We start from the raw sequence: 23,179 nt of genomic DNA on the forward strand, positions 1-23,179 counted from the left end.
GCTTTTAACATGTTACATATGTGGGTGCCAATGGTCTCTCACCAAAATGAAACAGGCATTTTCTTGCAATAGTTTTAAGCAGCAAGCAGTTGAAGGTAAAACAGCCCATGTAAATACATTTGACACAAGCAGGTTGTGCTGACAAAGCTGTAATTTAAAAGTGACAACCACCCACCCACCCACCCACCCCACTGTTTTATTCTGTGACATACGATATGAATACAAAAACATATTTACAAACAACTGCTGAAACATTACCAGGAAAATCCATGTTAAAGGTTAATATTGGGGCTTCAAAACAACAGATTTTACAATAATGCTTAATGGTAATCTTGACTAGCAATTCAATTTTAGCATGGGCTGTAATATTTATTACACTTTTTGTTTTTGAGGTGGTAATTTAAATGTACAAAAGTAGGCCTTTTGAGGGTATTTTATCAAAATCCCCAATTAAATGATTTACATTCACACAGTACATTTGAAATACAAAAATAACCATATCTTGTTGACACTAAGTGATAACCATCAGCTCTTCTGATCTAGATATGCATTTTTATATATCTTTTCTGATCGGATCTGATTTTTTTTGTACTGTAGGCAAAATGGCAACTGTATGGATTTGCAAAGTGGTACAAGTAAATATTAAAGTTTAGTGGAGTAAAGATAGAAAGGGGGAAAAAAAAAAAAAAAAACGCTGTCCAAATCAATGAAGGCCTTGCAGAGATATGTGGGCACAAGGAGCTCTTCTCTTAGCTTTTTTGCAGTCCATCCATAGACAGCTCATACCTGCAAATAAATAAATGTAAAATGTTTGAGCATTCGCTGCTTGCAGAGCCTACAGTGGCATCTTCTGTATACAGGATATGAGGGGTTTCGTGAGGCAAGCCTGCCTTTTTTTTTTTTCGTTGCTGGGAAATCAGTGATGTGGGCCTTTTCTGACTACGCAGATTCATGCACTGGAGAAAAATATAAGCAAGTTATTTTAACAAAAAGAATATTGCTCACCACTGTGTAAATCCCTGGATCAAATCCTGTTGGGAAAGGTCAACCAAGACCTGAAAGCAAAAAAACAAAAAGGTCCTTGAAAGTCCTTCACTTTGGATGTTGCACCAGTCTTGGCAGTTTAAAGAACAAAACGTCCCACCGAGTCATTCTGCATTGGTGGCACATGGATTATATTTGTAGGATGTCTTGCTTATTAATCTTTTGAAGGGGCAATATTTGTATTCAGGGATACAAAGACAGCTAGTAAACATGGGATCTGTGGGCTTAATGAGTAAATGATGTCCCATCCTTAGTAGCTTGTCATTTCTAGACAATACCAATTTCAGCGGGGTACTGCTCTCGTGAAAATCATGTCCATATTTGAAGACAAGAGAATTATCTATTTCAGGCATATCAAGATTTTTAGTAAACAAGGGGTGCAAGTGGGGTTAAATGGGGAATAAATGTCCCACACACCAGCAAATAATAATAATCATTGTGTCTGAATGTTTCAGGACACTGGGCAGAGGTATTAAAACATGTAGGATTTATACTAACACATGCCAGTTGTTTATTTGAAGTGGGATTTTACAACCATTTGGCATAATAATAATAATAATAATAATAATAATAATAATAATAATAATAATATCATTATCAGCCAATCTTACCTTCCCAAGTTCTTTTCTTTCATGTGAAGCGAATGGCTTCTTGTGCTTTACTGCAATATCTAGCTTTTTCCTCTGGGCTTCTTCAAGAGGTAACAAGTATTCAAACCTTAAGGATGAAAAGAGGTATTTATTAGACTGTATGCATCTGTCCGGTCCAAAAAATAATAGCACGGCTTTCTCTTATGAATGACTCTTGAAAGAACTAAGCCAGCTGAGGTTCGTGGAGTTAGAATTCTCTGTATGGGAAGAAGTTCAGGGTTTTCTTCCAGTCAAGACAAGGCGGTTATGTTGGAAGGATGTAATAAACTGCTCATGTACCCCCGACGTCGGCTTTATTACTGTTCATTAAGCTGAAGGATCCCTCTGCACAGGGAGTTAGCACTGCATGTTTGTTTGTATGTTTCCTTCTCTCTCTCTCCTCCACTTATGCTTTCTTTGTGAGATGGTTTCATGTTACAGCTGTTCCCTGTTATTGGGTGCTATTGATTCTTCTTTTTAAATCAGGAGTGGTTTACTCTAGATTCGTTTTCAGAGATACAGATTATTTTCTCTGATGAAGGCTGATTTATGCAACACAGAAATGTGAGGGCGTCTGCATCACGGGGCAACAAAAACACCAACCTAAAAGATGACATCGTCTACACATATCTTCAAACAAATGATATAAATACATAAATTCATTCACTCAAAATATATATATATATATATATTTTGGCAATATAGTTTCCCAAATGTGTCCATAGCCTGGGGAAATGTAATTATTATTTTTTTTTTTAATGTTTTTCAGCATTTAAAGTAGGATTATATTATTCCTTGATACACAGTGCTTGTAAACATGGTGTATTCCTTAAGTAATGGACAAAAATATGCAAGTTTTTGATCAACAGCTACTTAGTCAGAAAACACAGAAAGACAGGCAGTCTTTTTATTCCTTACTTCTCATCAAATAAAGGGTTGACACTTTTCTTTTTCACAGTTGTTTTTTTCCTTGAGGACCAGCTCCTTTCTGGAAACAAATAGATCCGGACATATGGATCAGATCCACCCTGGGAGGCAGCTATTAAATTCCTGTACAAATGAATATAGAAAACATGTAATAAATAAACAAACACATATATTACATATATAGGAATTATGCATTTCTGGGTTTGTTGTAACATTGTTTTGTGAAATTGGCAAAACAGCTTAGCCGTCTGATTCGCAGTGAAGGATTATTTCAAAGTTTATTTAGCGCTCCAGTACAGAGTTTTTGTTTTGTTTTACTTTGCATGTGGATAACACTGCAAATGAGCGCCTTTAAAAACAAACACACAGGTACCATCCTGTTTACAGTGTCAAAGGTCTTGGGAAAGTACAATCTCTACTTTAAATTTTAAAACAGGACAGAAGAGGAGTTAGCAACTCTTCAAACACTGGTCAGCATGATAAAATGGTAGTACAAAAAAAAAAAAAAAAACTGTCAAACATGCTGGTAGCAGTTTTGTTGCTAGCCTGTACTTGCTGATCTCTCCTCTTCCCCCACCCCACACACTGATATTACAGCCAGAGGTATCCCCCTCAGTATTAACGGATATCCGAGGTGAAGGACTGTCCAAACCTCATAATATGACAGACTCGACTCCAGTAAGAGGCCCAAACAAAATATCTTAGTCCATCCCCGTTTAAAATGGTTCAGTCCACTAAAATCCAACATGTTTTACAGCAGAAGTCAGAAGATGTCTGCTATTCTGACATTTTATTTTACACTTAAGGCAAAAATTGTAGAGCAGGGACAAAATTAAAATTACCTGCAAGAATTAACAAGCACAGTCAGACTCTTCCTTTGGGGTACGTAACGCACAGTCATCTGTATCTCCCCCAGACCACCAGCCTGGTAGATTGTTCCACTGGGAAAACATGCAAATTCACATTTAATTTCTGCCAAGCAATGGAAGGATTACATTATAGGTTCTTACAGTTCACATCTTTACAGTACATTCCAAGAAGGTTTCAGCAATCATGCAATGTTAACAGGCCACACGTGAAGCTAGTCAAGACCTTGCTGTTCACTTACAGTGCATGCACTTCCCAGAAGTGGGTGCATTATTTGTTTGTCAGTCCACCTTAAAAAGAGTGCCAGGTTTAAGCCCCAGGTCTCTTTAATGAAAGGGACATGTCTCATCAAGCCTGCATTCCTTTTAAAAGGATTGGATTTCAACCACTATTCATTCAGCCTTAATCCAAAACATACAATCTGAGGCGGTATTTGAATGCACCAATTTCATTTTCAGCCACTGAACTTGGACTTCAAGGTGAACAGCTCTTGGCAAATTCTATAAACCAAAAGGAAAGAAAACAACAACAACAACAACAACAACAACAACAACTCACTTTGGAAACGGAATCTGGTCTTCTGTGAGGTCAAAACGGGAAGAGCAAATGGACATGTCAATACTCTGGGTATCGAATCTTGTGCGTGGCCGTGACACAGAGGACGTCCTCTCGCTTGGTGTTGCCGGCGCCATAGGCTTCGATTCCCCGTTGGAAGAGGGTCTGAGATTGTAGTGGCTGCTGCTCTCTCTCTCCAGGTTATCCTCGGAAAGGGCACCGTTTAGTCTGTTAGCTGGGTGTGCTGGGTGTGCTGGCGGAGTAGGGAGTACTGGGTAAGCTGGGTGTGCAGTTGGTGAAGACGACTCATTTCTACTGCTTCTCTTATTTCTGAGTGACAATGGGCCTTTCTTTAAGGCGTTAAGGCCAGTGTAGACACTGTCAGGGTCTGGATCCTTCACGACGAGGACCTACAGAGAACAATCCAACACTGTAATTGTTATATTGGGTAGAGAAAGTATGCAATACTAAAATCAGACCAACAGGATAGTGTCTAAAATATACCAGTATACCCCCCCCCCCAAAGATAACACACTGTAAATCAGGCAACCCTGAATGCTTTACTCAGTTTGATTTACATGAACTGTACAGTATATTCAATAATGCAAATTTAAAATGTCCACGCAAATTGAGCAACCCAGACCAAATCGTCCCCAGGAAATAGTCTTCATTAATAACTAGCGACAGAGCAGAAATAATGCACAAGTGGGTCACCTTAAGCTGTGTTTTCAGAACTGGTAAAGAACGCCTATATTATGGACAAACTGATGTAAAAGAAATCTATTCATAGAGTGGCGAATAACTTCTAACAAAACATACTTCTTTGAGTGTAGCAATTAACTGGAAACCAATAACCAGAACCAGGTCTTAATGACAGAACTCTGCTTATTAGAGAAACTTAAAACCTGTGGTTTTCAATGACCAATGAGGCAGCCACCATATGCTCATCCCCCAACAAAGTTGACAGTTGGACAGCAGGGAGTGCCAATTGTTCACTGGTACAGAAGGAGCTGAGAGGTGTGATCAGACTGCCTACCCTCAGCATGGCTTTCATCTTGATCATGCTGCTGGGTCCAGCGTGCTCCAGCTGGAAGCGCTGGTCCATGGTCATTTCTGCAGCAGTCAGCAAGCGCTTGAGGGGGAGTGACAAAACACCCAGGACACATTTCTTGTCGTCGTCTTTAATCTGGTAAACAAATAACACAGAAACTTATGAAAGAAAACGTTACAATGTTATAAAAATGTACTTGTATGTTATAAAAGGGAGACAACAAGGTTGAACTTAATTGTATGCACCTGCACCCTGTTGTCAAATTAATAACTGCAACTGCCTTGACTGTCATTTTGTGCCATAGCTAGTGACTTCATGGCTCAATAGGTGGAGTATTTAACTTATGAACTTTTTGCATATTCCCGAAATTCCAGATGACCCTCTAAAATCAAAGAATATGAAATGAGTAGCCCAATACCTCGATTGTAAGACACTGAGAGTGAACATTTTTGATGAAGAAAGTAAAGGACTCCTCCCACACTGGATCTTTGGTTGAATGGGAGACCTGGAGCAAGACAATTGGTTGGATATTACCATTATTACAGGATAACTGTTTAAGTAACTTAAACGAAAAAGCAAATCCATAAAATGATTAAAATAATTTAAATATACATCAGGGGGTTCGGTAGGAACAAAAAAACTTTAGCACAGAAAATGTGGTGTGCTGTAACTTCAGGAAACATAGAATGTGTTTATTTTACAAGATAATCATGTCTTGTCCTATACTGGTCCAGTTTTTAAATCCTGAAAGAGTTTCAAGTCTATGTTGAACCTGTTCAGTACCTTGCTTTTCTGCAATTCTTTGTCAATGGAAAATTCCACATGTGCTGATGGCTCTCCATTGCTCTTCTTTGACTAGGATGAAGAAACAAACAGAGGTAAGGTGTGGGATTGTGGGATATGCTGGCCCCAAACTAAGACAGTTTGTTGGTTCAGGCCCAGACTGCCAGTGCAAACAACCCTAACTCATCAAGCCCATTTAGTGAGTTTTTGCTCTCCTTTGGTCTACTGCACTTGGTGTGGGAAAAAAAGCATTGCTGGTTCACAGTCACAGGCTCACCACTACATTGAGAATATGCTTGTTGCCTGCTTTCAGAAAACATAATGTAACAAGTTCTTTACCATATAGCTGGGCCAGTAGAGACACGCATTACAACATTCTGTACTATTTAAACCACATCCTCCTTGTGAAGGTGGTGAATATTTTAATAAAAAGAAACAGAGAAACTTTCATTTTACACTATACAGTGCAATATAAAAAAGCCACCCAATTAGACATGACAATGTTGTTTGATGAAACAGTTCAAGGTTTACTTCAGGGCATCCAAGGAAAGTGATCAGTTAAGGACTCGATAAGACAAAACAGATTTTAAACTGAAGATAATTCAAAACCACAACAAACTGGTTTATACAATTTTAGGGTCGCCTTACATCCAGGAGGCCCTAAAAATAGGCAAGCAACAGGGAGGCGCTGAGATTCAACCCAGCGGGTCTCTTCGGAAGCTGAGACTGTACTGGGCAAGCAAAAGAAACTGAAGCCGAAGCTTGAAAGGACTTCATTACCATACAGTCTCTCTCACCGTTTAGGCCAACACCTCTCCTTGCTCTGGGGTGTATTTACAAAGCAGTCAGACAGGTACCACAAGAGAAGCAGGGCTCCAATTACAAGCCAAGTACATACCCAGCAAACGCAGTTCAAGCTCACACCAGTCTGTTCTGGAAGCAATGACTCTACAGGGTGAGCCAAGCGAGCTGGGGAGTCGCTCAGTCAGGACTGTTACTGACAAACTGGGAACCTGGGAACAACCCTCTCCTGGCAGAGGGTAATTAAGCTATGCCAGTTTGGTCTAGTACATACCAGATCTGTTTTATAAAATGAACACTATTTGAATACAATGTCAGCTAAGGAGTTCCTTACCTTAAGGTACTTGGGATTTTTATTCTTCTTCATTCCATATTCATTGTTGCTGTATTCAAAATGATTTCTCTGTGAGCAGATAAACAGACAAGTAAACATTAACAATATACTGTACAAAAACAAGATGATATTTAAAAAACAAAACTGCACACTGAATATTACTTACAGGTAGGTTGTAGGCGCTGTCTAAATACACAACCAGCATCGCACATGAAAGACCGTGGTTATTCTACAAGAGAAAAAAAAAAAAAAAAAACACACCACACACATGGTCTTAATTCACAAATGTTGGTTAAACCACCAATTTCTAAGAGTTTGCAGAGTTTTAGTTTAAGGTAAGAAGGGGTCCTAATTCACTCCAATTAAAGGCTGTTTTACTGGAATGAATAAGGCTTGGTATAATATCTACAGTAAGAATCTTAAACCATTTTTAAATAAAAGATCAAGGAAAAAGTTAGTTATGGAAGTATTACCCTTATTACACGAAGACAAAGTTTGCAACACCAGTGAGGGATAAAAAAATCCAATATAAAGATATTTTAAGTTTATTGGTTCAAGTCAACAATAAAAAAGCATGCAGACGAAGGCAGGTTTACAGCAGTATGTTGTACAGTGCTGTACATGGCTCCTACCTCCACCAATCTGTCCGGGTCCACCAGTAAAGAAAGCCACTCCAGCTTCAAATGCACCTTCCCTCTCTCTATGTCACTCAGTGGGAACCACTGTCCAAATATGTGAATATAGAAGTACATTATAAAAAAGGGACAACTAGGAAGATACAACACTTTTACTAGTCTGTTGATGCTGTAACTTGTCTTGATGTCATTAAACCCCATTTAAAGAATGAGGGATCTGCCAAATTTTCTGGCCAAGGAAGATCCCCACTGAGAAGCTCCATCGAATCACCAAAATGAACGATCTCACCATGGAGATCAGACAACGGAGGAGGAGATTGCATGGCCATGTTCTGAGGAAGCCCCCCGGTAGCATCCCAAGAGTTACCCTGAGGTGGACAGCAGCCGGCAGGAAAAAATGGCTGCTGTCCAGTTGAGGTGGTGATCGTTTGTGGACACCTTATGTTGCGTATGGGACAACAAGGATTAAGTAAAGTATGCAAGTAAAGAAACTAAAACAAATATCTTACCTCATCCACGACTCTGTCGTTCATCACTTCACCAAGTTCTATGACGAGACTGTTAAGAAAAGAAAATACTTAAACCAACGTGAAGAAATCTGAAAACAGGTGATTTGAGTTACGGGTATGCCATGTGGGTGAGTTAAATACATTGACAGATGCAGTAGAACAACTAGAGCAGTAACCGATCAGCTCACCTGCCAAGAAAGTCATCCTTATCGGGGTCTTCATCAAACATCTCCAGCTCTAGATCTTGCCCCGGAGCCTCGTGCACCACAAACTGAAATAGAAGAACCACATCTTAGCAAAAACCAACACAACAGAGAGCAGCCATTTCGATGTCAATTTCCTGTAATCCTTCGTAACACGCAAGAGACCTCAGGGCCACAAGCTAAATTAACAGACCAGTTTGGCATAATGGGATAGTGCTAATATTCAAATCTCAGGTTATTATCACTATTATTGGTTTTATGATCAAATTCCCCCATTCCAAATATGTAGTGTCCATTGCCTATAAAGCTCTGTGTATGTTGGTACCCACCTCATAAACTTCATTCCATTTGGGATTCAGGTTTTCCTTGATGGTTTTGCTACGATTGCTCTGTGTGCCGACCCTCAGATTTGCATATGGATCAGACTTGCCTTTCACCATTCCCATCATGTAGGTGTCTTTTGGTACCAGGTCTTCGGCCTCTATCAGATGAACTCTTACCACACCCTGAAAAACACAAAACATGTGCTCCTTAGGAATGGATCCCCACTCGATGGAAACCCCTGAACAACATTGCTTACAGCGACACCTGTTGGCAGCATTTGCATAGGGTGAGAACTACTAATGAATTACAGTTAATAGGAGGAGACGAGTTTAAAAGGATTAATACTGCATGGAAGTTATAAATGCTAATGCACACACACACACACACACAATATTAAAAATTATACTGGCAACTGAAAAACCGAAAGTCACCAACTTGACAGAAAACCATGAAGAGCAGTCCAAACAGCAGCGTAGCTACATCTCCATATAACTGAATCTAATACCACAGCAAACTTGCCCAAATACAAAAGTGAGGACCACACAAGAGGCGCGCACTCACACTTGGAAGAGGGAACCTCATCTGGGCCAGCTGCACCTGGTCGATGAGTGGGATGCAGTAACGGTTGGGTAAAACCATGTAGGAGGAGATGATATCCAGAATTGCACCGTCTGACATGTCACTAAAGAAAGGGGTACATGTCCACATGGTTATTACTGGGGTACACCTTCTATAGCACGTAATGAAACAATGTGCAACCAGGGTTGGGGTCAATTTCCTTTTTAAAAATCAATTCCCAATTCCAGATTCAATTCCACGACCTTCAAACTTGGAATTGGAATGGACTAGAATGGAATGGGAACTGGAAATTGATTTTAAAAAGGAAATTGATGCCAACCTTGTGTGCAACATGAATCGTTTCAAGTTCTATTGAATAAGCACACATAAAAAAATAAAACAAACTACATAAAGCTGTTTCTAGATACAGTATGGCGATCCCTTGTTATTTCGATAATTCACAAATTTCGACTACGGTTAGGCCCGATGACATGTGCTATACTGTGTAATCAGCAGCAGGATAGTTATAAACACTGGGTAGATAAAACAATGGACAATTCACCATCTTCAATGTTTCACTTTATGTGCAAGACAGTTCGGAAATATTTCAGAAGCAGCAGCAATGGTATAGTATGTAAAAGTAGCTTGAACTGTATTTTTTCAAATGTGTATGGTACCATCTTACTAGGTTGACAAGAATCCCACAGTAACCAACTGCTCCTATAGTAACTGTAATGGAATGTTTAGAAACGTGTCAAGCTGTAATAAATGGAGGGGAGGGGGGGGAGGGGGGCATCAGTAACATTAGTGTTTAATGAACACCAGAGTGTTTATTAAACACACTCTACTGAATTTTAAATTGAAAACAAAACCAAATAAATGTTCATGTTTAAGAAAGAAGAAAAATATAAAAATATATAAAATTACTTTAATCCTGGCACATCCAGCAAGTTTGTTAGTCCAGTCCAGTTGATTTCCAAAAGCTATTGAGAGAAAATAAAAAATTAGGAATATGAAAAATGTTCCCAAAATATACATATAATATGCATACTCATCATCATCATCATAATAATGACAAGCTGGGATAGCATTTCCACTGCCACAGGTATAAATACAATATTAGAGCCATCCGTATCATGGCCTATATCCACTCTACAGTATGTACATGTAACAATGTAGGTGTGACACATGAACAGATAGACAATGTCTGGCTACCCCATAACTCGGATACTCTTAATGTGTTCTCCAGTTTAGGGGATATAATTCATCTGTAATTGTAATATCTGTCAGACACATACGTAAATGTTTACTATCATTTAGTACACTTACAGGCTACATAATTAGCAATTTTAGGGAGAATGAGAAATAAATAAATAAATAAATTAATTAATTAATTAATTAAATTAAAAAAAAAAGTAAAAATCAACTTACTGGTCGTCTAATGAAGAAAAACGTGACTCCTCCCACCAAGGGGGACTGGCCAATAAGCGGCTCCAGAATGACTCGCAATGTGCCGTGAAGCTAAAACAAAACACAGCTCTTTCAAAACATTTCACTCTTCAAAGCTCTCTTAAAATCACCTATCTCCCTGCTCTTGCCTATTTGTTTAAGCATGCAAAGATAGGCTCTACAACCTCAGTCAAGATCAGGGGCCCTGTTCACCAAGCGTTTACAACACAACGAGTTCATTAAAGAATGAATATCAAAACTGCATTTCATTCCTAACCAGTCTTTAAAGAACCCGCGCATTGAAGCTGTTTGAATAAGGTGCAGTGCTCTGTTTTGTTCTCCCGTTTGCACTTTTGCTTTAGTTGTTCATAAGCCAGACTACAGTTTTTTATTTTATTTTAAATCAAATTACAGCAAAAACTTTTTTTTTTTTAAATCTATACTTTTAAAAAACACTTGGGACATACTGAAATAAGAAACAAACAGAAAGGGACAAAGGGGTTTTAACTTGAAGCATGTTCACCGCATTAATGGCAGAAATCAACCCGAGTCATTCCTACCTGCATTCCTTTCACACCAGCTTTGCATATCTTTTTAATCTCCACATTGATTTCACAGTCTGCAACATAACTGAAAGTAGAAACATTGCAGTGGTTTCAGAGCAGTGCAGCAGTGTTACAAACAGTACGTCATTTAAAAGTCAAATGGAGATATTCCAGGTCTTTACAAACTCAAGCCCAGGTGGATCTGAACTTGGCTTATGCTGAAAAGGTAGTTTGTTGTGCACTATGCATCAACGTTCAACAATATCATATGGACAGGGGTAATAAGAGGATTGCAGTAGCAGAACAGAAGGGTAATATTCAAACAATACAATGGCTGAGAGAACGATGAAGTCTGCCGAACGATGAAACCGAGAGTCTGAGCTTATATTGATCAGAGCCGAACACAAGAATGAAGTTACAGCACTAGGCATGTGGCATATGCTGACTGTACCATTTTGAGAAGGGCTTATTATTGAATTATAATGCAGAATCTTTATAGCCACTATAAAACAGCCAGCCAGACACATCCTTGTAAAGACTGCAAAACATTTGATAGTGACCTGTTATGGTCAACCAAAACTATGATATGTTTAGAGAGGAATGGCTTTACACTTTCTGTTTTGTTCCTTTACATTATGTAAAATAATACAGCATGGACCCATGTTCAGTTAGCACAAAAGAGGCCAGAAGTGAATGTAATAAATAAGTGTGTGTTTTGAAATAGTACTGTACCTGATTTGCAGGTCCAGGATAACTTGTCTCTTGTCAACCCCTTTGGTGTATGCCTTCACTCCTTTGATCTTGAGGGGCTGCACGCCAAAACAGATATAATTCAGGTTGGAGTGTTTTTTTTGTTTTTTTTTTTTGGGGGGGGGGGGGGGGTGGGGTGGGGGGCGGATATGTAAACTAAAAATAGGACGAATCACCCCTGGGAGCAACATCAAAAAGGAGAATGTCATCATGGCTGTGGCAGCTTTGCAAAAAGGGTTAATTTCTCATAGGACACCACCAGCAAAGGTATTTATTTGTATTTCTGTATTTTTTAGGGAAACCAAAAAAAGTCACATGGCCCCAATATGGCAGCCATCTTAGGTAAAAAGTCAAAGTGAAGGGCGCCGTTAGATTTTTGCCCGAAGAGTTCCACAACACTGAAAAGTTGTCTGTTTAAAGTGGTTAATTAGATATTAGCATCATTAGTAGGTGTGGCTACGGTTGCAGGTTTGCAAACTCATACAAGCTCCCCTTACTGGAATGAACAGTGGTGCATCCACCACCTCTTTGCTTTGTGTGGAAACTAACAGAAATGTCAAGAAGAATAAAACGGCAAGTACTTTAATATGAAAGTGAGCGATTTATCCAGTAAGGGCGATCAACATTAACATCTTTAATGGGTACACAGCTATATGGTCAACCTCAGTATTTAGTCAGGCATCAATAGGCGATCCCATGGGGAAGAAACACTTACTGAGGACAAGTTATATTATAAGTTAGAAAGGTCAAGTTGGCAACTAAAACATTTAATCAATAATCTGAGAAGCTAGCCGTTTATTAACTGGTAATTGTGAGATCCCACTTCCTGTACCTTTTCTCCAAAGTGGATCTTGGTGAAGGTGAAGGTCTTGAGGTGAATGTTTGATGCTCGTACTGCTGGTTCAATGCTGTTACGGAATACCTTCTCCATAAAGATCCCAAAGTAAGGCCAGGCTTGATCCAGTATCTGTTAAGGAGTAGACAAGTTCAATCCTGTGCAAATTCAGCTGCCAAGTGTTTTTTTTTAGCCAAGTCACAGAAAGTAGAGTTAATTCCTTCATTACCTGGTTCAACCAGTCTGCCTTCTCTACATCAGGGAAATGAACCTGCAAGCATACAACACATATGTTAGGAGTGTACTGTACAGTATATGCATTTAAAATAAAATATAGAAGAACCATCACGCACAGCGAGACATCTTTAAAAGAAGCTGTCTGGTGCTTGTTGATAGACAGACCATGACAATGTATTTGATTTATTAACTTTAAGCACATGTATTATTCTCACAATCAATATATACTTCTTACCTGAAATATGCCATGTGTTGAATCAGAGTATACGCTTTAATCAGTACCACTTTCAATTAGTATACACATGAACCGCCACTCACAACTGACCAATGACATGCTTGCTGTCTGCCAAAGCGCATTTCAAATTTCTGTTTGTGATTGGGCTACTGTCATTCGTGAGAAGTTCAACCTTGAACTCTTCTGATTAGACAATGCACACAGCTTTTAAACCTTACAGTCCAAACAGACGCACAACGTGACGTAACACTGAGTGGGAGACGTGAAGTATGGCCTGGCAGCGGTAGGGGAAAGGAAAACAATTAAAAAAAATTAGCTATTTGTTTTGGTCAACCTAATTTGTCTAAAAACGGCAGAAAACTGTTTATGAACCGCCTGAAGACAACAAGCTAGCAGCTACCACCCGCAGTCCTGCGCCAGTCAAACGGTAATTAAGTTAGTCAGGATTTGTGAGATTAAATAAAATGGTTTGCTTTGAACACAAAATGTTAGTTAACAAAAATGAACAACCATAAGTACGCATCAAATTATATAGTTATTTTTATTTATTATCATAACGTGAAATTGAAATCTGATGCGCATGTTAAAAGTTCAAGTCATTTGCTTTGTATTTCCTTTTTAATTGGAAGTGTTCTAAACTGAAAAGATTGTTCTTTATTTTTCGAAAATAAAACATCAAGTTAATGAACAGAAAAACACTGAGCAGCAGCAACATTAGAAAACACTTACTGCCCCACAGAAAGATGACTAAACCCCCAATAAACCATTTTTATATCCTATTTAGTACACAATATTCATAAGCTGTGAAACCTTTCAATTTACTTTGTGTATCTTTTTTTCTTTTTACTGTAAAAATCATAAGAGCTAAAATTCACACCTTTGATGTTTTTTTGTGACATTTCAGCACTAAAAGGGCATCTCTATTTTAGTTGACAAAGCAGAGCCTGCCATCCTTGAAGTACAAAATCAATAAGCTTTAGAAGGCCATGAATTAAGTCAAGGATAGCTGGTTGGAATGCACCCTTCCTGACAGACTGCTTAGCAAGCCAGAATGTTTTTAGCGCTGAAGAACACAGACCGACAAACAAAAACAAATTACTATTGATAACTACTTAGTTTGTGGACTACCATAATGCATCAGGAAACTAAACGACTTTAAAACCTTGTTTGGTTCCCTTATTATTGAAGCACAATGTAGGGAAAAAAACAATAATGGAAATGCATTATAATAAGTTAAATGCCTATCAGGTACACCACCAAATCAGTTCAACCTTTCGAAATGCCATAATTAAAACCTATTTTAACATGGCAGACACACAAGACTCAGTTTCCTAAATTAATCTAGCACTTTTGCATGGCTAGATGCTTAGGGTTTACAAAATACACCCGTATATATAATGCATACTGAACTGCCATCCTTGATTTCTTATATTATGCGCTCTGTGTTATGTTATTTACAGTACATGGATACAGTGAAATATACTGAAGAATTAATTGCTTATAAAATGGATAATTGTCTACATTTAAAATATGCAAATCATTTTAATGAGATCAGCAAGTCGCTCTGCAATTGCTTTGTTACCCCAAACGTTATTCATTTGCTGCTAATGCAGACTAGCTGGGTGGGACACTTGTTCTTCATTGTACCCGGACAAACTGGTTTCTGTAGTGGTGCCTGCCAGTACTGGCATCACAGTGAAAGTCGTACCAGTCTTGGTGGTCACCATTTCACTTGTTTATTTCCAATCACAGAAACAATACTCCTTTTGTTTCTGTGTATTAAGAGAGTTCTTGTGTCTTTTTTTGTTTCTATTTGTTAATGCGGTTTCTTGTTGATTCCGAGCAAGGGGTGTGATCTTCAGAAATGAAGGCTGCTCTACACAAAAAGGCACAGCGTGTGCTGATTTCAAGGCTGTATACACTGCATGCATGTTGCGCAATGCTCTTGGAACAGCCTTCCCAATAAATAAATGCAAAGAAGCAACAGGTTCGTCCTAATAGTTAATAAAAGCACAGCAAGAGTGTAATTAAGCGTGGTGAAAGCACGGCCATTCATTGTAAAGAATAGTGAGGTAAGGTAAAGCATATTAATAAATATGGCAAACCAGGGTAAACTATGTTGAATGCATAGTATGACCATGGAAAAAGCATAGCACAATTGCAAAAATACCATGTAGAAGTACCATGGTAATCTTTATTAGGCCAGTCACCACATGTCCGGGGTCAATGTAGCCATTGCATCAGTGGTAGTTTCTCAATATTTTCAGCAGCTATCATAGGGTTTGGATATTCGAGTACATGGGCCAAATTGGAGGTGGTGGTGGTGGTGGTGGTGGTTTACAAAGCCCATTAAACCAATGAGGAAATTACCAGATTTAAAAAAAAACAAACAAACAAACACCCGTTAGGTTATAAAACTAGAAACACTTCATGTTTCTTAGGCAGTTTTAGTAAGGCAGGGGGGTTATTTCTCCTTTTGTAACATGAAAGGTGTTTTTTTTTACCATTTAAAAAAAATTATTAAAAAGGGCAATTTACACTTTGAAGTAAAAAGCTTTCAAAAACCAGCCCCATAGTTTACATTAACATACCTCAGTAGTACACACTGCAGGCTTTAGCAGATAAAAGCAAAGCAATTTATTTCCAATGTGTTTTTTGTTGGTTTTGTTTCCTATTACGGGAAGTTCCACCCCATTAGAAACCCTTCATGCAATAGAATACAAAAAGCACTTCCAATAGGAATCCAGGTCTGCTTTACAATGCGCACAGGGATATAAAAAGCTTCTCCTGAGACAGGAATGTTGTTCTTAACTCTTTAGCAGCTCGGAGAACAACAGACACTTTGTGATCCACATTTAGACCCTGTATTTGACCTGGGTTTATCTAAACATTCCAAGTGATTAATTTCAAACTGTGCTGCAATTAATCCAAATGCTACTACCTGTGGGACTATGGTTTAAAATAAAATATATGGAAATATCATTTTAAACTGGAAACTGCTGCAGTATGCAGTGAACAGTATCTTTCTCCCTCCCACTGGTAGATAGTTGCATTGTGCACATGATGTCAATCTGTTCCACACACTTAGTAATGTACTTAAAAACACTGAGCATCAGCAATATTAGAAAACACTTACTGTCCTACAGAAAGCTGACCAAACCCCCAATAAACTATTTTTTATATCCTATTTAATACACATTTCCACTATAAGCTGTACAACCTTTTTTCCCTATTTATTTTTATTAAAGTGGGATAGCGGAGTTGGGTAAAACTTTAAACCTATTTTGCTTGAATACAAGTTCAATGGACATTAATGGCTCTATGAACCATTTAATTCTTCTAACAATGAGCCTTGTAGAATCGGTTATCAGTTTTCACAGAACCAAGTGTAACAGGTGCTCAATTACCAACCTTTCAGAATATAGTGTATTTCTATGAAAATATTGTATACAGTAGGCTATATCATGAAAGAAACCTGCAAGCTGATGCACATAATGACAATGTGCATGCCTTGTTACAAAAGAGAAACACACACACACACACACACACACACACACTGACAGACAGTAGTTTTTATTTTGCTGTGCAAGCATGGATTTAATGGCTTAATAGCTATAAAAGGAAATACTTGGTTTATTTTGTCTAAATCATATGAAGGGAAGAAAAAAAGCAATCTGGGGTAATGGTTACTCTGTCAGTTTGTTAAAACCATTAGAGCAGGGGTGTGGAACCCATGTTCCTGGAGGACCAGTGTCCCTCCTGGTTTTTGTTCCAACTGTGCCTTAAATTACTCAATTAGACCAATAATTGGTCCAATTAAATAATTTAGGGCACAACTGGAACAAAAGCCAGGGGGGACACTGGCCCTCCCAAAAAAAAGACTGCCCCTAAATCACTTCTGATCTTTTACCCAATGCATTTCGACACACCTACCTACATCTTCAGACTGCATGCTAAGCAGGCATCTACAATAACAGAAAGTTGTTAGCCTACATTCCTATTTGAAGAGTCAGTAATGCTAGGAGTTCAACAGTACTGTTCACTGCACAGAACAGGTCCCCATTTGAACCTACAGCATGGAGCACCATCTCCATCCAAGAATGTTAATACTGAAATCCTACATGCATCACTATCAAGCTTGCTTTGTCCACCATTCGAAATACTGTAACTGAAGCCACTTAGCAACTGAGAAAGAACAATGAGGACAGTAACCTTTCAATTTGATTTCTATACAGTAAGTTTATATGCGCCAATAGGCTGCCTCCTATCACATGGAAAGTGTCATCTTGTAGAAATTCTTGTGGACATTTTTATAACAAAGAATGCATAAGAACCACCCACAACAGGACTACAGTAAAGGGTGGACTGGGGAGCACCGTGTACACAACACACCTGCACATAATGTGACACATCCACAGAGATCAGCATGTTATTGCAAAACAAATCTGTAGTTGCACTTGTCTGATAATCTGCATCCCCACATAAAATCAGGGCATTTGAAAGACTGAATCTCATTTGATAGCAATACAAAGCTTTACCATTATACACACACGCACTTCTGGAACCCACGTTTTATACAATGTTCAACTGAAACCACAAGCTGTACCAAAATGTTTTGATTAATTTTGTTCATTTAAAAGTTACTGTGGCAATTATTTGATAAAATCAATTTTCCACTAACATAAGATACTATCCAATGGGCATTTCTACAAGAACAAGAACACTGCACTGGGCAGAGTTTTTCCCAGTTCATACTTTCAATAACGATGACCGATAAGGATGTTCTTAATTGTTGGAAAAACTAATGAGGGTCCACTGGTAACAGATGGCCTGGTTTCTTTCTCTGCAGGCCCTCCCTAGCAACAACACAGCACTCTCACACCCACAGGCCTGCACTGGAATTTAACTTTTGGCTCTATGCTGTGCTTCATATCTTCAATCAAAACCTTGAAAAATTCAAATCCTGTTCCAGCTACCCCACAGCATAGAGCCTTTCCCAAATAATACTCAGTGGCAAATCTAGTCAAGATTTTTGTGCTTACAAGGTCACTAATAAACAATAAAAAATAGTATGTTTTTATAAGGCTTATAACCTCCCTAAAACACAATTCCCAATGATTTTGTTTTATTTTTTATATAATTATATTAACACATTTCTTTCAAACTGGAGGATGGCTGGATGGATGGCTTAATCAGTTCAGTCAGATACTGTGTGGCAGGCATCCACTCTAATCAATAGCTCTACTCAAAATATCCTAAATAAAACTACAATCAGCACGGCCCCATTTATTATTCATCAGTGCTATGGGCTGACTCTGGGCTTTGGAGTACGTTGCTGTTTTCTGCAAGAGCCGATTCAGAATGGGGGAGGGTGGTTAACATGCAGAACTGCATTTCACTGAAAGAGCAAAGCACAGACAAAATCGTGTTAACTCAGCAGTATCTTAACCTTGAGACAATAAATGACTTCTCATCTTTAGGCTCAGATGACACTAAAATAAAAAATAAAACAATCCCTCACACAGTATAGGGTTTCAGGGTATGGATGAAAATGAAAACAGTTTCTTGCTCTACACTTGCCAAGATGCACAAAACCACCACCAAACAGAGGCAACGAGTCAACCCCCAAAGACAGACACGGACCAGAAATGGTCAGACTGTCTCCATCACACACAGTCTATCATCTGAATTAAAAAAGGCCTTTAAATCTTGAAAAAGCTCAACTCCCGGTAGAGAATTATTTCTGTGTTTTTGGGACAGACAAGGTCCTAATACATATGTCCTAATACATTTACAATGTGGTAAAATTAAAAAAGAGGCGGTTTTTCATGTAACTTACCTGAAATTAATATTTTAAAAAGTCAGGTGTGGTGGTAAAACAAATGGCAGTAACTAGAGTTTTACACACTGGATTAACACAAAAGTGGTATCATTGCATTGAACAATACCTGTGTTTTTATTGAATATTATTATTATTATTATTATTATTATTATTATTTGTTTAAGTTAGCAGACGCCTTTATCCAAGGCGACTTACAGAGACTAGGGTGTGTGAACTATGCATCAGCTGCAGAGTCACTTACAATTACGTCTCACCCTAAAGACGGAGCACAAAGAGGTTAAGTGACTTGCTCAGGGTCACACAATGAGTCAATGGCTGAGGTGGGATTTGAACCTGGGACCTCCTGGTTACAAGCCCTTTATATATCACAGTGGGGTAATATGATCATGTGACAGTAGAGGTCAAAAGGCACATTGTCATGTTTTGAGCTTTTTTTGAACTTTCAGTTCAAATGGCTGAAGAATGTGTTCCACCTGAGCTAGAAGTGTTTAAGAAGGTTCATCATATTCCTCAGATTATGTGTCAGTTTTTTACCAAACAGATTTGATATCTACCTTACCGTTTGGTCTTGGCAGGGTTACATATCGCTAAATAATTTATATTTATCTTTTCATGAACAAATTACAAATACCATTTTAAACATTTACACAGGAGATAGCATCTTGTTTGTGCCATGCCCTGACAACTGATAGGGTTTGACCTAGAAAAATCCTAAAATTAGGTTTTAAAATGTAATAGCGAGAGTTAAGCATAGAAATGCTATCAAGTTATCTATTTAGAAACACACACACAAAAAAAAATCAGGCTTCTACTGCTGTCCTATGCAGCCTTTCACACAAAGATCATGAAGTGTAAAACACAGGGCTGTAAATAAGACTCCCTATTGCATTGCAGTTGAGCTGTTCCAGTCTGTGCCTTTATTAGCTCCACTTTCTCTCTGGCTTGCCTAATAATTCTCTCACTAAAATCAGGACTGATTTAAACTGCTTTGCAATGGAAGTCTTATTTCCTTCCCTGAAACAGAGATGATTTTTTTTTTCATTATGGTTTACCGAGTAAACCAAGGCCTTCCGTTTAAAATACGGTTGCTGAAAGCGCGGTAACCACTGGAAACAAGCTTCTGCACCTTAGGCTGGGTTTCCTCCAGTGTAGTGGATTTACATAAAACAAAAACAAACCCTGTTGTGCCTGCTTCAAGCAGTATTTACATCAGCAGGTTTCAACCTAACGCCAGTACAGTCTACAGGACGGTCAGTGCCATTTGGGATGCCACAGATTACATCACCATGAGGCTCCTGTCAGGCAGTGTTTGATGTAACCAAACCCAGACAAGTATTTCTTGTCAAGCAACGTTTATTACAATTAAAAAAGTGAAGGCACCCTAACATCTCCTCTGCACCACTTAAAATATGCATTCAATACGAAAACGTTTCATGTCATTAAAAAAAAAAAAAAAAAAAAAAAAAAAAAAAAAGGTATTTCACCTCAAGAAAATGTTCTCCTTTTACTACTTCTGATTAGTTACACAAAACAAGCTTTTTCATTGGCTGAGGGCTTTCTAGATCGTCTACATTAAAAGACCAGGGGAAAAAAAATGAAATATAAAAGGATCCTTCTCAATAATGTATTAGTATTGTAGCACTTTACACAACTGTAGTGGCTGTGATAAGTTCAAGTAGATGTAATTAAAGTTTATGTTGCCATACTTGTCTCGAAATCATGCACATTTGCACATACCTAACAACTTCTTTGCTTGTAAACAGGGTATTTCTATCTATAGCAAGTCATGGATTGTAACAAAAATCCTGCACGTTTATTACAAATGCTACACAGATTAAATGGTATTCGCTGGGATAAATTGACAAACCTGCGCCACGTTTCAAGAGAATGAGCCAGGGGAAATAAACGAGATAGAAGACCACAGCAAGTAGAACAGAGGATCATAAACAGGAAAAGAACAGGAGAACCTTACTGACTCGAAGGATACGAGTAACCAGTAAAGCAATGCAAACATGCATACAGAACTCTAAACGCTGCTTCTTACGTATACTTACCCAAGCAGGCATATTGAGTTCCTTCAGTCCTTCTGTAATGACATGTCGTTCATTGTCCAAAAAACCCACAGCTGCAGCAAAACGGTTCAATTTGCTTGTTCTGTTTCTTTTCCACCACATCCACAGCATCAAGGCAAACAGGACCCAGCTGATGCTCAAGCCCAGGTACCCTACCAGGTACACGGGGACCAGGTAGAGGAACACCTTCCCGAAATGTATGAGCATTTCCACTACAGCCTGGTTAGCCGCACTCGATCCATCGCCGGAATCCTCAAAACTATTCGCAGGAGTTTCAGAAATTCTTGGCTCACTTTCTGAAAATGTAGTGCTCATGTTTCGACTCTCTTTCCCAACCTCACTCGCAGCTTTCATTTTTTGCCTGACCTCAAAATAAACCGATAAAAAAAAAGTTCAAACAGTTTCGCCCTCTGAAAACTTCACGTTTGTTTCACTCCAGATGCAAGCTGTTTAACCATTGAGATACAGTTCATTATTACTTAAAACAATACAAATCTTGCTTTTATCATTACTGCGATTGCAGTGATTATTCTCTGCTCTTTACTGCATTTTCACGACTTCCCTATTTTTCGCTCCGGTTCGCTTCCCTTGCCTCCCAACTTCAGGTGATTAAGTTTACAGAAGTTGCCCATACTCCCTTCCACACCCTTTTGATCACTGCGCAAAAGCGCTTCAGTAGTCCGGATTGGAGCGCGTCAGACCGAGCCTTCCTTACACAGCTGGAATCAGCCTACAATGATTTTGTCGCTCCCACTCTATTACACCATGTACGCCTATTGACTCATCATTTCTCTTTGCGAAATGCAAAATACTGTTTACGGCAGAACATTTTTTGCTGCGTGTTTAAATTATATGATACAAAGTGTGATTGCTTATGGTTATGTCAGAGTTATAGCCTGTACGCATGCAAACATTTCTGGACATAATTGTGAAGCCTCTAGTAGTGTAATTGCAAAATGTATCCCGTGATGATGGCGATAATAATAATAATAATAATAATAATAATAATAATAATAATAATAATAATAATAATAATAATAATAATAATAATTTGGAATTGTCATTAATACCTTATACAATGTATCAATGCACCCATGTTCTCACCATACTGTCATTTGCATAGACTGTTCTTTATAACCCTATTTTTTTTGAGAAATCAGTATACTTTTTGTTTTTTGTTTGACCAAATCAATGACATGACAAAAACAAAAGAACAAACAAATAACGAAAAGAAAAAAGAAACAGAACCAATAATAATATTGATTAAAAACGCCTGCTTGTTGAGTTCATGAATCTGTTACTGACTCCCCGGGTTATCCTACTGCAGTTAAGCTGTGCTATGCAGACACAAAGTGAATGTCTGAATGCTTCTTATTACAATTACTGAAATACTGTGCTGTATTTTTATTTATTTTTTTAGGTCTGTGTTAAGGTGCTTTGACTATGAGTCCAGGAACTGCTTTTGCATTCTAGTTTCCTGACATATGTAATGTAAGTCTTTATATTAGTAAGTCCAGCATCATCTAGTGCACTACATTGTATTGCCTACAAAACAAAAGGGAACTTGATCCAAAATTGCAGATCACTAGATGACGCTGGCTCTTACTTCAATAAAGACGGGCTGATCCAGCCTACAGTATGTTTCACACACACTGATTTTATTTGAGTACTCAAGTATATATATATGTGTGTGTGTGTGTGTGTGTGTGTGTGTGTGTGTGTGTGTGTGTGTGTATATGTATGTGGTTGCCAACTAGAAATGAAGAGCAGCTTCTTCACAGTATTTGAGAAATTGCAATTAGATTCACTTAGAATGACTGCAATCAAGAGTGAAGCAGGCAGTACAAAACTAAGGAAATTCAACTTGAAGCTATTTTCTCTTTAAGGAACAGATTCAGTAGATTAGCAGTTGTGGAAACTGAACCTTGTCATAGCTGGATAGTCTGCAAGGCAAAATGTTCTGAACACGAGTTTATATGGTTGTAATAAACACT

The 23,179-nt window shown here is 38.4% G+C and overlaps 1 protein-coding gene across 1 annotated transcript; it reads right to left on the reverse strand.

Moving 5' to 3' along the window:
• Nucleotides 1-93: 93 nt before the first annotated feature.
• On the reverse strand, nucleotides 94-21,871 carry LOC117413625 (extended synaptotagmin-3-like). The gene is made up of 23 exons (XM_034022849.3): nucleotides 21,168-21,871; nucleotides 13,029-13,070; nucleotides 12,797-12,931; nucleotides 11,947-12,023; nucleotides 11,230-11,299; nucleotides 10,652-10,741; nucleotides 10,148-10,203; nucleotides 9,224-9,344; nucleotides 8,668-8,844; nucleotides 8,324-8,406; nucleotides 8,136-8,184; nucleotides 7,624-7,713; nucleotides 7,158-7,220; nucleotides 6,992-7,060; nucleotides 5,857-5,928; nucleotides 5,492-5,578; nucleotides 5,059-5,208; nucleotides 4,026-4,432; nucleotides 3,443-3,541; nucleotides 2,592-2,723; nucleotides 1,656-1,761; nucleotides 1,006-1,055; nucleotides 94-786 (listed from the first exon to the last, which is right to left on the reverse strand). The coding sequence occupies exons 1-23, from the start codon at nucleotides 21,537-21,539 to the stop codon at nucleotides 750-752; spliced, it is 2,634 nt and encodes an 877-aa protein (XP_033878740.2). The 5' UTR covers nucleotides 21,540-21,871; the 3' UTR covers nucleotides 94-749.
• Between the last annotated feature and the right edge of the window lie 1,308 nt (nucleotides 21,872-23,179).

The sequence above is a fragment of the Acipenser ruthenus genome, chromosome 10, assembly GCF_902713425.1.
Source record: "Acipenser ruthenus chromosome 10, fAciRut3.2 maternal haplotype, whole genome shotgun sequence".
Taxonomy (NCBI): Eukaryota; Metazoa; Chordata; class Actinopteri; order Acipenseriformes; family Acipenseridae; genus Acipenser; species Acipenser ruthenus.